Source organism: Centroberyx affinis, unplaced genomic scaffold (genome assembly GCF_046629955.1).
Source record: "Centroberyx affinis isolate AG114_WGS23_722 - 3 ecotype Tasmania unplaced genomic scaffold, CSIRO-AGI_Caff_v1 ptg000235l_1, whole genome shotgun sequence".
NCBI lineage: Eukaryota > Metazoa > Chordata > Actinopteri > Beryciformes > Berycidae > Centroberyx > Centroberyx affinis.
In genome coordinates this window covers 91,424-109,903 of record NW_027278920.1, presented here as the reverse complement: position 1 = coordinate 109,903, position 18,480 = coordinate 91,424, and the positions used below count along the sequence as shown (strand labels likewise).

Sequence of the window (18,480 nt, the reverse complement as noted above, 5' to 3'; positions counted from 1 at the left end):
GCAGAGCATTAGTACAATCTAAAGAAATAAAAATAGGCAGTTTAACTAAACAGGATCAGAATGATTTGGGCCGGTTCTTAAGAGGCCTATTTGTCTCCTGGATGTGATTTGATTTTGATTTAGCTTTGAGAGAGACTGGTCAATACACCTTGAAAGAAACAAAATGCATTTGTTTTAGTAGCTTTGCTGTTCTCTCATTGTAAGGATCACCAAAAACATAGATTGATAATAGACATGTACCACATAGTAAATGATGACAGCAGCCAGCTGAACTCATCCAGTGAGACAGATTATTACAGAAAAATGTGCTTTGCAATGATGTGTGTATCTAGCACCCACTGATGAATGACTATGTAAGTGCAAATAAAGTTAATTGGAGCAGAACTGTGTTGTTTGCACACATTATTTATTATGATGTTACTGTAACAAGACTCTTGTTCTTTGCGCCACTACCAATTTCCTCTTTTCTAACAATAATGTGTTGTTCCAGAAATTGATTGTTTGTACCAAGGCTGAAGTCTCCATGACCTTGTTGCATTTTACCCACAATATCTGACTTGTTTCCATTTCCACCCAGTTGCTACAGTAGGTGCTACACATCTTAGTGTTGTGTCTTTTGACTCTGATAACATGAAGTCTTAATTTTAGTTTTATTTTTAGTTACTTTTCTCTTTGACTAGCCACAGGTCACTCAAGGACACCCTTCCTATAGAGCGCTACACTGCTTACATACCATGGGACTTCTGGCCATCTTCTAATATTTGGACTGATCATTTTATCTTCTCTGCCGTCATTATTCAGTGCCAATGCCCACATCAGCTGTGGCATCAGCCTGAACTGTAGACACCGTAACTTTAACTTGCCTGGTAACACTGACCTCTCTATGCACTCTAAACTTCTCATTACATCCTGTCTGAATCGGTCTTTGTAAGGTTTCTTCTGTCCTAAGCAGTTGACAGGTTTCTCTGTTATCGCTGGTATTGCCCCTCGGCATTGTGTGGTAGTGAACAGCAAGCTTTTGCTTTATAGCGTCCCCTTAACATTAGAGATACTTCTTAATTTGCATGGTTTTACTGCACCCAAGCAAGAATACAACAATGTTTTATTTCTGGCCAACGAGTTTCTAAATGTTTCCTCCTCCTATCCCTCCGATCTGATAACTTAAAGGCTAAGTCATAGCAGTGTTTGGACCCCAGCTACATATCAGAACTTTTAAAGCTGTTGTTTTGCTGCAGTTTTGATTAGGAACCAGCCAAAGAGAGCCACATGCGTTACAGTAGGTGGCAGCACGCACCTTCTATCTTGGTTGCAATCCGCCAGAAACTGTGAGAAGAAGAAGAAAATCTACATCCGCTTTCAGAGTTTTCGCTCGCTGTTTTGTCTTGGCGCGGGACTTCGGATTTAATGTGTCAAATAGCAAGCTAACAAAGAAAATTGGTCAAAATTAGAATGGGCGGGGTACTGTACGTCCCCGCAGGGTGCTGAACAGGGCAGTTAGAGAGTAACAATATCTGCTTGATCTGGTAAGTTAGTTATGCAATTAAGTTACTTTTTTATGTACTGAAAAGACTGGACTGAAGTCAGTGAGCGGTCGCCAGGGACCAAGCTGCTAACTGCTAGCTTCCAGCTCGTTACTTTAACGTTACTTCATTAACGTGTGTGGAAAAGAACCGACCTGTGCGGATTAAACATGTTACGTTAAACGTTAACTGACATTGCAGTTACAGCTTCACGTTGTAGTCGACATTGGTAAATTAGACTTAGCGTTAACGTTAGTTAAGTTATCTTAACTTGACATGATCAACAGTGTGTTAACGTCAGTAAGGAAATGTTGACGTTCACAAAAGACAAGTGACTGGGACCATGTTCCAGTTTCATCAAAAGTTCAGTTGTCAGGATTATGGTTATATGCTGGTTTCCATTGGATCCACGCAGGAAATACGTAAAAGGCGACGTTTATACCTAGAGCCCTCTTAAACCGATCACAATTTCACAATGTCCTTATTGTGCAGTTGCACAGCACAGACAGGCATAGGCGCAGTGTATTTGAAAAGTTTTGTTGTTGAGGCATAAAGCGCATCAACACCTGTAAATATAGTAATTATTACGTAACCAGCAACATGGCGACTTTAGTGATGGATCAAATGCTGAAGATCAAGAATTTACGTCTTGACAGTATCGCAGGTTCAGATCTCGATTTGACAAATGTCTATGTTGACAAATATTGTTTGGACTGACCTTGTCCTTATGAATAATATGCAAAATATGAAATTAAGTAGTATTTCCCTCAAACACAGTATGTATCTTTTTTTGTGATTTTATCCCATTATATTTATCCCTGAGCAGAAATTCTCTTTTTGCCTGTTGGTCTTCTTTGTATAGGATTATGACTGTAAATTAGTTTCCTTGGCCTTCTCGTGTTATTCTTTTGTTATCTTTCTCCATATTACTGTATGTCAGATTAGGCACCATTACCTGAGGCAGACTGGTGATATATGGACTTGTTCATGATGAACTGTGAGCTTTTAGCAACGTGCAGTGCCCTTGGCTACCTGGAGGGAGAGACCTATCACAAGGAAGCTGACTGTTTAGGTGAGTGTCACCTGATTGATCTTAATAGAAATGTTAGCACTATGGAATGTTTACAATGTTTACAATTATGCTGCAAAATCAGAGAGCAACAGGGAAAATATTGATGGGTTAAGTTCAGGACAGGAGGGCACTTTCCCTGGTCATCGTCTAATCCTCTCCTGTCTCTGTGTTGTAGAGAGTGTGAAAGACTTGATCAGATATTTACGCCATGAAGATGACACACGTGACATCCGCCAGCAGCTGGGGGCAGGCCAGATTCTACAGAATGACCTTCTACCTATTATCACTCAGCATGGGCAAGACAAGCCCTTATTTGATGCCTGCATCAGGTAAGCGCTACGATGGAACTCTTGAAGTCGAAATATGTGTTCAGGAATATTCCTCAGAGAAATGAACTGAAACACCCGTTTTTCGTCAAAGCTGTATGAGCTGACGAGTCAGAAAAGATAAAACTGTGGCTCATATAACTCTGCTTCTCTGGTCTTTCACAGGCTCATGGTCAACCTTACTCAGCCTGCCATGCTTTGCTTCGGTAAAGTCCCTGATGACCCAGCTTTTAGACATCACTTTTTACAAGTGATGTCTCATTTACAGGCCTATAAAGAGGTATTTTGATCACATTATAATTGCAATACCATAGTTTATCTGACAAACATATTCCAACATGTAACAATATTGGTGCGTTGAATATTTACAGGTCGGATAAGTTCTGTCATTATTACCATAAATCCTTTTGATTGTGTGTATATATGCTGTCAGTCGCAAGTATTTAGCATGATAATTTTATCATTATTTGCAGGCATTTGCCAATGAGAAGGTGTTTGGAGTTTTTAGTGAGACATTGTACAACCTTCTACAACTGGTGAGTGGTTCACTTCTCCTGTTTCCTAGATTACGTTTTTAAAATGCTTTATTTTATATATACATGTGTGTCTCACACTTTCTCCCTCTCTTTCTCTCCTTTGTTTCTTTCCAAACCCTCTTCCCTGTCAGGACTGGGAGCAGAGACAAGAGGAGGATAACCTGCTAATGGAGAGGATTCTGCTGCTGGTCAGGAATGTGCTTCATGTACCTACCGACCCCTATGAAGAGAAGGTCTGAGTTTAATATGGATGCCCATATGACCACATTCTACTAAGTCCCAACGGGGGTTTGAGCTAAATCTGCCCTGTAATATTTTAATATAATATAAATCCCCTCCCCTTTCTTCCCTTTACCCCCTCTCTACTTCCTCCATCCCCAATCTCTGTCTCTCTGGTGGCTGCAGAATGTGGATGATGATGCCAGTGTCCATGATAAGCTGCTGTGGGCCGTTCACATGAGTGGTTTTGATGACCTGATCAAGTTCTTGGCGTCTGCCCAGAGTGAGCAGCAGTGGAGTATGCATGTGTTGGAAATCATCTCCCTCATGTTCAGAGACCAGGTTAGAGAGAAGCACCTTTTGGAGCTGCACAGGTCATTTGTCAGCTGTTTTTTTCCGTCTTTGAGCTTTTCCTGTGTTCCTGCAGACCCCGGAAGCCTTGGTGAGTGCTGGTCAGGCTCGTTCAGCCCAAGAGAAGCAGAGAGATGCTCAAGAGCTGGAGGTACTGAGGCAGAAGGAGCAGGCGGCGAAACGCTCTCGCACCTTACAGAGAGGAACCAGGTAAATACAAGCAGTTGTATTTTGGTATTGAAGTTACAGTTTCCGAATGTTGTTGGCACTGTGTGTGTGTGTGTGTGTGTGGGGGTGGGGGTGGGGGGGGGGTGCAAGGTTCCTACGGTTACAGAAAAGCCTCAAAGCTAATGAGGCAGCTTTTAAAAGATCTAAAATAGCTGCGATTGTAGTGAAAATCAATCAGCAATATAGCTTCACAAATCCAGGAGGAGGAAGCGCTCATTGTAATCACATCTGGGTGGTGACTTCAACCTCTATAGCTTGCCCATGCCCTAAATGAATAACCTGCAACATTTCATAGTGGATCATAAGAATGTAGATCATAGGCGGACCACAAGTCTATTATTCCAGCTATGTAAAAAAAAAAAATCTTTCTGTTGGCATGGGTAATTAGTTGTTTATGTCATAGAACACTTAGTTGGAGATAGCTTTTTTTCTCTGATTGATATGCATTCCTCACATAAATATAAATTATACTAAATTATACTCTGGGATGAGTTACAGCTGGTTATAAAGGGAAAGTGAGGCTGCACCTCCAGGCATTCGCACTTCAAAATGTCTAACAATATGCAATATGTTAAACCACTGGGCAATGTATGGGACAGCCCAAAAATATCAGAAGGTGGTATATATTGCTTAATGCCAAAGGAAAGTGTATAAGTGTGTGTAATTGTCTGTGTATACATTTGATTATAAACGCTTTCCATTGCCTGCCTTTTTTACCTTCTCAGACACTCTCGCTTTGGAGGGTCCTATGTTGTTCAAGGTCTCAAGTCAATTGGAGACAACAATGTGATTTATCACAGAGGCCTTCATAATGTGAGTAAATGGTGCCATAGGGATCCTTAAACCCATTTGTGATAGAAGTGAATCACTGAGAAGCACCTTAATATTAGGAGTGGTGCTGTTTACCGAAAATAAAAATTAAGTAAAGTTATGGAATGACTGATTTTAATGTAAATCCTGCTTGTTTTTTTTCTTAGTTCAAAAGCTATACTCATGACACAGGAAAGGCTGTGAGACGTGTTCCTAAGAAGAATCGACAGGCACAGGACTGTGAGGGCAAACGCCGCTCTGCCCTAAATGTGCGACTCTTTCTGCGAGAGTTCTGCATGGACTTCTTGGAGAACTGCTACAACCACCTGATGTACCTCGTAAAGGTCAGGACTTTCTGCCACTGTCACATAAATGGCTTCTTTGTTGTGTAGCGTACACTCAGTGTACAGTGAACAGAACCTGGGGAAGTAGCCTACTTTAAGAACAATGTTTTGAGTTCTCTGCAGCAGTGTTTGGCCCTGTGATTGCTGTTGCTGATGGATCCTCCTGACACCAAAAACGGATCAGTATGATTTGGACCAATGGCCTGAGCAAACAAAAAAAAACACACAACTCAGTCCATAAATTTGCTCACACTAGAAAGATGAGGTATCACGCAGTTGACATGCTACTGACATCAGAACCTCTAATCTCAAAGAAACTTGCACAATCCAATGTGACACCAATCAGAACAAAAAGGGCAGGGTCAAATTTTGCTGTTGGCTTCTGACTCACCTCACTGTAAACTTGGCTCTCATTGGTTATTGGCATTTTCCGCTGTTGGAATGAATGTGTACTAATTCAACATTTTCATGTGTATTTCGTACACACGATGTAAAAGTTGTAAGTTGCAAAAAAAATCAGAGGTGCTTTGTTTTGCTTATTTAATAGATACATAAGTTAGAGGTATTTCTCCTACAATACAAGTCTGCCTACATAATAGCCTCTCACTAGGTGAATGCATTGCCACCCACCTTGGTTTACAAATGACTGTAGAGATCTATTACCTTGTTAAATTGTACTGAGGCAGATGGATGTCCGATATGTTTTTATGAAATAGGAGGAAATTGAACACTGTGTGTAGGCTGGGTAGAGCACAATGTACATTACTCACACTTTTTGTTTTTCTTGTCTCCTCCACAGGAGAGTCTGATTCGGGAGCAGGCTCAGCAGCACGATGAGACCTACTACCTCTGGGCACTCAGCTTCTTCATGGCCTTCAACCGTGGCAACGGTTTCCGTGCTGACTTAGTTTCTGAGACCATGTCCATCCGTGCTTTCCATTTTATTGAACGTAACATCACCAACTACTATGAGATGATGCTAACTGACCGCAAAGAGGCCACATCCTGGTCGCGCAGGTGAGAAGATCGATCGGAAGGAGGTGGATAAAAATGTGTCTGTGTTTTCCTTCTTTTTGGGCCCCTGACAAATAGTCACTTTTTCTCCCTAGGATGCACTTGGCACTAAAGGCATATCAGGAGCTGCTGCTGACTGTGAACGAGATGGACCGCTCACGTGATGAAAGCATCCGTCAAAGTTCCAATGTTATCAAATGTGAGATGCCACCAGCTCTACTTCAGACAGCACACTTTTTTTTCTACTGATTTAGTATATGGTCCCCTCATATTGGGCCTTTGTTTTACTCCCATAACTATACTAATATATGAGAATGAGTGTGCATGAAGTTGTTTGTGGTTGTCACATCGTCTCTTCTTACCTGCTCTCTCTAGGTAACATCTTCTACATGATGGAATACAGGGAGATTTTCCTGACCTTGCTGAGGAAGTTTGATGAAACTAGACAGCCACGCTCCTTCCTCAAAGACCTGGTGGAGTCAACTCATCTCTTCTTGCGTATGCTTGAGCGCTTCTGCAAGGGTCGCAACAATTTAGTGGTGCAGGTAAGTGCTCATGCCAAAATTAAAATTGTGGGGTGTGAAGAGTTTTGCTAACAGCATCCATTGAAGATGGTAGTATCTGTCTCTGTTAACTCTGCAGAAGAAGAAAGTGAAGCGGAAGAAGGCTCGAGGCCAAAAAAAGCCATCAACTGTAGAAACTAACCCAGAAGCCCTGGAGGAAACCTGGAAGATTGTGGAAGAGGAGCTGAGGGCCTCAGGGTTTCAGGTCAGTGTGGGAATCAAGCTGAAGGGGGAGTGGGGTTCATTGCATTTCATAGGCAGATTCTTGGAGGCAAACCTGCCACTGTGTGCTATCTTGATCATTGTTTTCAGCAAAAGAGCTTTTGGCTTCAAACAGGTTCTTTAAAGCTGCATAATAAGAGCAAGTTTCTCAACTAGTGCTTTCCAAATCAGCTGTTAAGCGTTGATGGCTTAAAAAGAAGATGTCTGTGTTCAGCATATGCCCCGAGAATAATGCAGCACTCCTTTTGGGTGAGTCTGTGATGACACAAAATTATAATTTCTGGAATTCTAAGGTGAGGAGCGTAGAGATCATTGGAGATTTTCTTTTCTTATAACTCTAAATAATCTCACGCCGATGAGTTGAACAAGGCAGGAGATATGCTTGCTCATGGTTTTCAGTTAATAACAGCTTTCACCCCAATAGGCCAATTAGTGTAATTTAGTGAATGCTGTATCTGAATGGCAAGACTTTTACCCAAGTTTCCCCAAAATCAGACCAGTTCTTAGAGTGTATGGATGGCTAACAAACGCACAGACTCCCAGACAGACTCCCACATTCATTCAGGTGTGGAAGACGATCACTTAATGATTTATTGGTGTGTTTAGGAGATTTATCTTTTGCAAGGTGGCCTGTTGCTCCAGGAAATACAGTTAATAGGACACTATTATAAACCACATGGGTCATAGAGTAGCAAATTCATCAAGTAATTATTTAGTACCTCTAATCATCGATAATTTATCATCTTCAGGGCTGCAGATGGTGAGTAAAAAGCAACATGTCCTAGCAAGGGACAGTAGAAAGCCTTGAAATCTTGTGCAGTTCATGCTGTTGGTATGTTTTCAGAAAGAAACCTAAGGACACTTATTATGAACCAGAGTTGATTAAACCTTTATGAAAACTTATGGAAGTAAAGTAATGATAGAATGCTGAAGCACCCTAAGGGAGCTCACATAAGACAGTAAAGTATGCCATTAATATCAGTATAATCATATCAGTATGGCACTGATTTATAGCAAGTCTGTAAACCTGTAAATCAAGAAATGAACTGATGACCACTCAAATACATTATACACTCAAATACATACTGTACGTTTTTTCTGGTCTGCAGTGAACAGGTCAAATTTACTAAGACTGAATTCTACCTTCCTATTTTTGTGTCTGCAGCTGTCAGAAGGTTTAACAGAAAGCATTGTGCCATTTGATGCCACATCTGAGACTCCTCTTGAAGAGCAGCGGACTGAGGCTATGGTGCGGGTGCAGGATGCCCTGCTTGCCAAGCTTGGACCGGAGGCGCTGGGGCTGCTGCGCGCAGCCAGGTCAGTGGGATGCAGCACCCCATCAGCCTCTCAGACCAATTACACAAGCCTAGATGCTTAAGTCGAGGTTTTTCTCCTTGTCTTTGTACTCAGGGAGGTCTGGCCAGAGGGAGATGTGTTTGGTTCAGCTGATGTGGAACCGGAGGAGGAACTGGAACTCCTCAAGCAGATTCTTAATGCCAACCTGCCAAGTAAGTTTTTCATTTTGTACATACAAGTCAGTTCGTACCATAGTGTTTACATGATGGTCATGTAGCTAATATGTAATAACTTATTTCAGCTTTCAAGTCTTGCGTTTTATTTTTAATTTCAGGGTCATCTCCCCCTGAGACTGGGATGGAGGAGGAGGAGGATGATGCAGCAGAGTTAGAAGAGGAAGAGTTGGAGTCTGTCCAGGTTTCTGAGTCAGAATTCAACTTCCTAGACTTTATCAAGAGGTGAGGAAGACTATTAATGCCAGTAGTAATTGATGAAAAGGTCCTCTATTTTAAAAAGAGCCATCAGGACACTATGTAAATATAAAATATTTTTGAATCGGATGATTGTCTTGCAGGTTTGCCAACCCCGGCATTGTGCGTCCATACCTCATCCTCCTGAAAACATATTCCCAAAACACACCTCACACAAACCACTGCATCGCTCGCATGCTGCACCGCTTGGCAGTTGACCTGAAGATGGACGCCCTGCTGTTCCAGCTGTCAGTCTTCTGCCTCTTCAATAAGATCCTGAGTGACCCTGCTGCAGCTGCTTATAAGGTACATTAAGAACAAAAAAAAGCACATTTCTTCAGTGTTGTCCAATTTATATTTGTTAGATTTTGTTGACCAAAGATGCTATTGGTGATGGAAAGAGAACCCTGGATTATAGACACAGGAGTTTACCTTCTTTCTCCCCTTCACAGGAACTGGGGACCTTTGCCAAGTATGTGCTGAATCGGTTCTTTTCAGTAGCAGCACGGAACAACAAGGCATATGTAGAACTGCTATTCTGGAAGAATGTCGGGGCTGTGCGCGAGATGACCGAGGGCTACAGCAAAGATGGGTTGGTGTTCTCTCGGCGTTATATTCCTGTACTGTGTGTGTGCAGTCAATGTGTGTCATGTTATGCTTCCCATTGTTATTAAGTTACAGGGAAAGCATGTGTTTGGGTCAAAATATATGCTAATTGTTGGATATATGCTCCACATTGAAATATCTCATTGTCTTACATGTGTCAGAGAGGGATCAAAGAAAAAAGCAACATGGACAGAAGAGGAGGAAGAGGAGTTGCGAAAGCTCTATGAGGAGCATCGTGACTCTGAAGGTGTACCTTCTTTCTGATTTCTGTTTTTCACATCCTTTGAGTTTGTTGCATCTAGAATATGCAGTTGCACATAGTGTGCAGTGGTCCAAACTCTGTCCCTGACTCTTGACTCTTGCGCTTAGTGCCAGACATAGTGGAGACTCTGCTGCCACTACTAAGCAACAGCACCCGCACACGTCGCCAGGTAGTGATGCAATTGGTGCGTATGGGCCTGGTGGACAGCGCCAAAGACCTGAAGAAACAGAAGTAAGTTCTCCAGGGGGAAATTCCAGAATGGCAAAATGGATTGGGATTATAACGTATGTACTGCAAATCTATAGAGACCGTTGTCGTTAAACAATGAGTTTTTATCCTTTACACAGGATAGGTACCCGGATTGTTCTTTGGACTCAGGAGCAGGAGCAGGAGCTGCAGATGCTCTATGAGGAGTACAGAGACTCTGACAGTACGTACTGGAGGCCGTATCAACACTTTGTAGTATATGAGGGAAAAACAGAGCAGCATGTCACTCTACCTCACCCTGTCTTCATTTTCAGTGCTGATACAACAGTAGTCTCATGAATACCTCAGGATTTGTGTGATGACTACCTCTTAAATGATAAAACTGTCTGTTCTTCCGTAGATGTGCTGGGGGACATTCTGAAGAAGCTTACAGCCAAGCGTTCCCGTGCGCGCGTGGTGGACAAGCTGCTCAGTATGGGCCTGGTGTCGGAAAAACGAGAACTTTATAAAAAGAGAAGTCGTACTGCTCAAGGGAAGAGCTCTGGAAAGGGAATGGTAAAGTGTTTTTTAGTTGTAGTTGTGCTTTGATAGTAAGACCATACAACAAGTTGAGAATTTGGAGATGAAGATGCTCATGTGACAGACATAAGTACTAGCCAGTGCCTTAATATGAAATGAAGGATTTTGAATGGGTTGGTGTTTGTCACTAATAAATCTAAGAAAATTGAAGTGTATACAGGTATGATAAAACATGAAAAAATACAGTATTTCTGCAATAAAAGTCATGCTTGTTCTGCCACAGACTGAAGAAGAGTTCCTAGCTGGCTTAACAGAAGATTTCACAGATGATCCCATGGACAGAGATGATGAGGAGGAGGAGGAAGAAAATGAGTCTGAAGAGAGTGAGGAGGAGGGAGAAGAGCATGAGAGGAAAGAATCAGGAGCTGGAGGAAGGAGGAGCAGAAGCCTGGACTCCACAGTGGTGAAGAGTGCCGATGTTGGCACCATGGTGTACGCTCTACAAAACGATGGTGAGAGCAAGGTCAAACTGTCCTGACCATCTTTGTGATGGCCAGTGTGCTGTGCTTCGTACAGGACAGGACAGTTTATGAGGGTGGAGCTTGGTGGGGGTTAAATGTAAAGTGGTCAATATGATAAGTAAGGCAGATCTTTTTGGTAAAATTATTACAATGCTCTCCAGTCAGTCTGACTTACAGCACTAAAGTCTGCATCTTCTACAGGTCAAAAATGCCCTGATTCTGATTTTAAAAAATATATATTTTGTTCTAAATAATCATCAAATCATTACTTTATGGTTTTCTACTATTCAAAAGCTGGGGTAACTCTCATCAAGGGACTCAATATCATTGTAATGCCAGATGCAGCAGCTCCTGCAGTCTTTTCCACTATTTCTACTATTTCTCTTTTTTCTTTGCACCAAGCTTTGCTTAAATGCACTAGCTCTTCTTTTTATTGCTTATTTTATATTCTATAGCTAGGTAAATCGCTGACATGTTTATTCCATACGGCATAAAATTCCCAGGTCCTGAGGTAAAAAATGACTAAACACCAGACCTACTGGTGCCATGTCACTAATGAGTTCATTAGCTAGACTTGTTACCATGGTTACAATGTGGACTGATTGTCAGAAGAAAAATCTATGCCAAAATCATTCTCTTCTGGAATACAATACACAGTTGACGCCCCTTTGTAATTTGTTGGTAATGCACACTTTCTTGGCAAAAAGAGGAAATTCAGAAAAGCTTCAGATGGCTTCATTATTCTGATTATCAACATCACCAAGGCTGATGGATTTGGTAGTTTGGTGTTTGCAAATCTGTCATGTGTGCAAATACATTGGCAATCTCTGACACTATAGGAATAACATTTTAATTCATCACTATTTACCCTTAAAGTTCCAGCTGATTAGTGCTGTGTTTTCTTAAACCAGGTATGTCGGGACCCCTGTTGTGGCTACAGAATTGCCTAAACAGAACAGCAGATGACTGTGAAGAAGATGGTAAGTGCAACTGGGGAGAAAAAAATAGCAATACATTTTGCTTCCTGTGTTATTTGTCTGTTGTTATCTGTGGTAAGAGGTTGTAGTTCTGGAGAAAGCACTATGTAAATGATGTGTAGTGCTATCATTGCTATTTAGTATAGTTGAATGCAATATGTTAATGGGGTTGTTGTGGTTCATTCTCCAGGCTTGTCTCAGCCTGTGCCACTTGTCCCTCTCACGGAGGAAAATGAAGAAGCCATGGAGAAAAAGAGCTTCCAGAAGCTTCTACGCAAACTGGGATTACGAGCACCAGCTAACGAACAGGTATTATTTAGTGATATTTCACTGTCAAATCAGTGGTGATGCCTCATTCTGATTCTAGCCCCTTGATCTGATCTTTGTGCTCTCATCTGAGATGTCTGGGAGTTTCTGGGTTTGATTTATCACAGAATAATTTCTAGATAATGGAGATTAACAGAAAGCACCTCAAGAAGTTCATTGGAGTTTGCTATAATTAGTGAAAATCCTAAAACACTTTTCAATTGTTTTTTGCTGTTTGGTAATCAGGAGTCCTTTTGGAGGATCCAGGCAAAGATGAGTCCATCCCAGCTGCGGAGTGCAGCTGCAGCTCTTAGCCCCATAGAGGAGGAGAGGACAGGGGCTGAGGAGCCAGAGGGACGCGGGGGTCCCACCCAGGAACAGCAGGAGGAGCCGGCCTCAAACGAACAGAGAGCCCAGGCTCTCAGAGCGCTGCTGCTGGCACGCAAGAGGAAACCACACTCAAGTGAGCACACAGGTAGGTTTGGAATGCATACATACATGTTTTATATGTACAGGTATGTTTCATATGCTTGTTCCACTGTACCTCAACTCTGGTCAATTTCTTTTGCAATTTTATTTAGTTAATCATTAGATTACATGATGCACATATAACTTATTGAATAGCCTTTAGCTAAGCAGCCTCACAGCAGCCAGTCTGTCTGCCTGGTCTGCGAGATCAATGCTTATTGGTAGTTTGCAGGAGTTGTGTGTTACCCGTGCAGGCAACTTCTACAGTCTAACAGCCAATAATGTGATGTGATGTATATGGCGGCTTATCAAAACTGAGTGTATTGGGTTTTTTTATGTACTGACCTAAAAATAGTATTGAAAAATATGAAGTGGTGTGATATGTCGGTGCTTGAATTTTCTGAGAAATATAACAGAAATCCACTTTAAAAATAACGGTGAACATGGAGACAATGGTACAACCAAAACAAAGATAAAACAGAGAAAGTCTATATAACATTGTGGAGGTATAACATTGGGATGATTGTGATGAGGTCAGTTACTGTATAGTCTGTTTCTTCTTTTTTTCTATGAAATGGCAGTTATTAGCAAAGTCTTACTCTATTTCTGTCTCGCCCACCATGTTGACGTCCCATAACAGCCCAGATAGAAATCTATCAATAATTCTGTCCATTTTCTAATTAAACATTGTTTTTTTTTGTTTGTTTGTTTTTTTGCTCCTATGTCACAGATGCAACTCCTGTTGAGGATACAGAGTCAGAGAACGTGCGTGGGAGGTGAGATATTTACCTCATCTGTTTGTTAATCACTTAAGCTAAAGCACAGCCTAGAAATGCCTATTTTCACTTCCAAATGATCTATTCCTTTTCACATCAGGACCCCAAAAGAGAAGAGCTCAACTAAAAGAAGCAGAGTGTTGGACGATGATGAAGAGGATGGTATTTCACTCTTCAATCTATTCCTCTAATGATAAACAAGTGGGCACCCAGCCAGAGAACCCAGCCAGAAAACGAAAGGCTCAGGGATGAGTGTCACTTTTTATGCCACACCTGAGCTTAATATCTGTGCCACAGGGGCGACCAGCAATGAGTCGTTGACAGCTATTGTAGAGTGTTGTAAATGCTTCCTTGAAACAGTCCAAATAATATTGTAATATTTCACACAACTGTCAGACCTGTAGTTTATTGATTGGGCTTTTAAATCACGACTGAGTGGGTGCAATAGCCATGGTAGTCATATGTATTATTTTGGCTGACACATTTATGTGTTTACAGAGGATGACTCCACCACCAGGATGTATATAGACGAAGATGCAGATTCAGACCGGGACGACGTCTCTGCTCCTGCCAAGCGCAGACGACAGACGGCCTTAATCGATGAAGAGGAAGATGAGGATTAGTAGAGAAGCCTATAACGGGCTGCGGACACTGCAGACATAGGAGACATAAAATTCCCTCGCTTTCCTCAGAGAAGTGAGCCCAAGTCTGGAGAATGGGAACTCTGTCAATCAAGAAAACACTGGAAATAATGACTCTACCAAGATCCAGTTCTGCATAAGTATTTTTATTTTGTCTTCACTTTGGTAAGCCATTGCTTGGGACGTTTGTGTAGTTATGGTAAGGAAGATCTGCCAGTCTTTTCTTTTGTTTGTCATTATTTTTTATCTTTATTTTTCAAGGACCAGCCAGCATGGCATCATACAGGTAAATGCACTTAAAAAATGTGTTGCATCGGACAGGGGACTTCTTTTATAAACCAAAAAAATGTCAGGTGTAATTGGGAACATGTAGCTTAATTGTCCCATTGTTTGGTTAAAATCATATTTGTGCAGACAGAAACTGTAGTTTTCAGTTGTTTTCATGTTGAATTTAGTAAAACTTTTGCATATAGATAAATAAATAAGCACTCTTGTCAAAGTAGTGGCCCACCGACTGGTTTTCTTAGTCACACTGTTGCACCATACCATTTTAATCACTAGAGGGCACATAAAGTTGAATAATTACTTACTTTTTGTGGATTACATTGGTGATTGCCATGTACTCAGATTACGTTTTTTTTTTTTTTTTTCTATTTTAAGAAATATGCCTTAATTTTATACTTAATCAGAATGAATTTGAATCCGATATAATGATAAAAAAAACACTACTCATTTAGAAATCTAACATGCACTTATTTTTAAGATTGTTTTTTAAACAAAGCCTTTACTCTCGTGCCTCTGTAGTGAGTGAGGATAGGGACAATAGGACCCACATTTGAAGAATTGGTTGGTATTTGTCATATAATGAAACAAATAGGTTTTTTTTTTACATAAAACACAATCTTTTGATCAAGCTTTCTCTAATAGTCTGAGAGACCGTAGTATGTCTCCAGTCACTGCCTGAAGTCTGCCACTTTTTCCAGCTGTGTTGGAGGTGGTCTCTTTTGTCTTCACATCTGGACCATGTTAGTGACTTCCTGTTACGGCATCTGGTCAGACCCCCATCCCACAGACCCAGAGGCAGACCTGAGCATCTACAAACGTTTGTGTGTGTAAGCATGTGTGCACATTGGTGGGTGGGTGGGGTTCAAGACGCTAAGAAGCCATAGATCACTTCCTCTGCACAGAATAACGCCGATGCAACAGTCTTCCACAAATTCACCAGACTTGGAAACCCTCTACAATATGCATACAGGGATGATCCACAACTTCATACCATTACTAACCAGACCAGATAAGAGCTATTACTAGAAGTCCTGACATATGTGTCGGCGCATTTGCGTAGATATTTCTTAATGCCAGTTCCTAAATCTTGTTTACAAACATCAATAGAATTTGTCAATAGAAACCATGCTTTTATTACTGAAAATGGAGGCCAGGCTTTCTGTTCAAAAGAGCCTCAGAGGTGAATTCAAAATTCAAGACATTCCTCTTTTAATATGCCATGGAAGAAGTACAAGCAAAATTTATTGAACCAACCCCTCACATTTTTCTCAACCATTGCAGTGCCTGCTTAAATATCTCATATTGGCTTGGACTTGTTGACTCGTCAAACCTCTTCAAATAGACAACACTTCATTTGTAGGGCACTACCTAGGTTGAAACCATAAACTAAGGTTTGGACTCTTTGAGTTTACATTGTGCAGAAAGAAATGCAAAGGACCTTTTTTTTGTTTTGTATTAAAGCGTATTGTCACAGGTCACAGACGGTAGAAACAATATTATTGCCTAGTAGTAAGCCACACATGCGTCATGAACAAAGTTACATTCTTTGAAGACAGCTCATTGTAGATAGGCTATGCAGTGATTTGTTCACCACTGCTTTCTAATGCTTAGGTAAATCTACTTGTATATTCAGTGGTGAGGGGGAAGAAAACCCAACCTAATATTTTTGTAACAATTTGTTCTCCCCAGAACTCCCATGGATCAATAATTTATTCAGTGACAGTCATAAGACATTACCCACCTGCCACCTTGCTTCATGTTTATGTTGGCTCATTCAGCAGAGAAATGTAGAAATGAACTGAAGTGACAGTGATATTAGGGGAAATCCTACAGAGGATGCATATAAGAATCATCTGCAATGTAGGAGAGGATGAGTGATGGTTCCCAGGATAACATTTGGGGGTAATTTGATTGGTTGGTTACATAATTCTTGTAAAAAGTGATTGATCATGAAGTCACTTCCTGGTAAGGATCTACCTGTAGAAGAAGACCTGAAGAAGGCATCAAGTGCCGGAACGTCGATTAAATTCATACTTTTGCATCAGAGTTATGAGTGTGCGGCTGCTTTTGAAGGATCTACCTGTAGCCATAGGACCTGCCCAGTAACCTTTCTCTGTGGTGAGAGTGCATTAATATCATGTAACAATAACTCATTGTTAACAACATAGTTGTAAACTATTATGTAGGCAGATTGTCGGTGAGGAGAATAGCTCTCATTTACATGCAAAAGGTTTTTAGTTTTAAACATTTTGGGCATTAAACCAAGGGTCTCAAGAGTGAAGTTGAAGTTGAACATAAAATATGACTGGACATGAAAACATTGCTCTGTGGCATAAATTGAGTTCTTGCTAAATCAGGGAGAAACTTTGCAAAGTTTCAACAGCTCAAAACAATCTTTTCCCATTTACTGTGTTTACAGGTGTGTATTTCTGGATTGCATTGCGATATTTGAATTTCTGACTGTCAAAGATCAGTTCTCCACCAAGTTGGATTTGTCATTTGTCCCTAATTTGTGTTTTTTGGGATAGTAGTCTAGGTTATCTCAATGATGAAATGATCTTATTTAGCAGTTGTTTCACCCTGATACTTTTCCTATTGAATTCTATGGGGAAATTGGTATGAAGAAACAACCATGAAACTGATGCATGTCAATCTTAAGGCACGTTAGCAGCATGAGGATCCAAGAATGGTTTAATAGCTCATACTCTTGCTCACATGCACTAATTTAACCAATAATTTACTTTACTCTCTGAGTAACTTGTAATCAAGCACATTCGTTGCTGAATCCTCATAGAAATGCACTTCAATGCAGCCTAGGAAAGAGCCTGAGTGTCTAGGGATGTTTACGGTTAGGAAACCTTTTAGAAGTCATTGACTGCATACTAATGACTAGTTCATAAAGATTATCTCCAAATAAGTGCAGGCACCCTGAACAGAACTGGCTGTAGTTCTTGAACCTTTTGTGTTTTGTGGTTAGAAAAACCCTCAAACAAAAGCTGATAGTCTACTCTGTTACAAAGTCTCTGGGACACGGCAGCCTATTCCGGGAGGCTCTGTGATGTGAATGAAGCGCTCCTACTCAGCCTCAGCACTCAGCTGTAGTTCATTCCCTCTGCCTGGCCTTCAAAGCCCCGGGTTCCTCTGTGCAGACACACGACAAAGCCTTACATGCAGACAGAGAGTCTGTCGCCAGTTGGCACTTTATCTCAACCCAACAAATCCTCAAATCCCTTTACACACAGATACACATGTATACAAGCGCAGGGGGAAGAAATGGAATCAAACCATCTCCAAAAGACACAGCCTGTTCCTTCACCCACATCAAAACACTTCAGTTCACTATAGTCTTCATATGCAGCGCCTTTAACACCATCCATGGATCTGATTTTATATTAGACATAGCCTATCTAACAGCTATGTGCATCAAAGTAGCTACTCATGATCACAGTACACACTCTCTGGGGTCATTAAAATGTATCCAGTATCTTCCTTGGTCGTCCATCCCTGATGAAAACCATCTTATCCCACATTGTCATACTATACAATTACTAGGCCTTGGAAAAACTGAGTCCCCATAGGCATATTATAGTGATATCATAGTATAAGTACGAAAAATTAACTAGAATCGTATCTGACCACTATACTGCTAGTCCATATAGGTTTATTAAAGTGTTTTTCGTTAGGAATGAACCCTAAGTGTTTCTTCTAACCAATGCGCTCTTTAATTATGTCCAATTTAATGTAAAAAAATAAACCTAATGATTAGTGCTACACCATTCCCCATTAGTTAAATCAGTTCATGGCCTCTAGGTTAATCTGAAAAGTTTGAATCATGTCTGTGTGCCCCCTCCCCTTCCCCGGACTGACACGACGCTAGATGGGACCGAGAGGGGGTTGCCTCGCAGAGAGAGAGAGAGAGCGAGAGAGAGGGGGGGGGAAAA

General features: G+C 41.1%; 1 protein-coding gene across 1 annotated transcript; it reads left to right on the top strand.

Annotated features, from left to right (window-relative positions):
* The first annotated feature begins 1,388 nt into the window (after positions 1 to 1,388).
* timeless (timeless circadian clock) lies at positions 1,389 to 14,746 on the top strand. Its single transcript, XM_071543105.1, has 30 exons — positions 1,389 to 1,523; positions 2,461 to 2,592; positions 2,768 to 2,921; positions 3,084 to 3,198; positions 3,392 to 3,454; positions 3,586 to 3,687; positions 3,860 to 4,015; positions 4,101 to 4,234; positions 4,978 to 5,065; positions 5,230 to 5,406; positions 6,206 to 6,423; positions 6,516 to 6,619; positions 6,796 to 6,965; positions 7,063 to 7,188; positions 8,371 to 8,522; positions 8,616 to 8,713; positions 8,836 to 8,959; positions 9,076 to 9,277; positions 9,424 to 9,563; positions 9,739 to 9,824; positions 9,947 to 10,070; positions 10,187 to 10,269; positions 10,447 to 10,601; positions 10,849 to 11,077; positions 11,998 to 12,066; positions 12,254 to 12,372; positions 12,616 to 12,844; positions 13,568 to 13,613; positions 13,714 to 13,775; positions 14,112 to 14,746. Exons 2-30 carry the CDS (start codon positions 2,496 to 2,498, stop codon positions 14,234 to 14,236), a joined length of 3,747 nt encoding a protein of 1,248 aa, XP_071399206.1. The 5' UTR covers positions 1,389 to 1,523; positions 2,461 to 2,495; the 3' UTR covers positions 14,237 to 14,746.
* Positions 14,747 to 18,480: the final 3,734 nt, after the last annotated feature.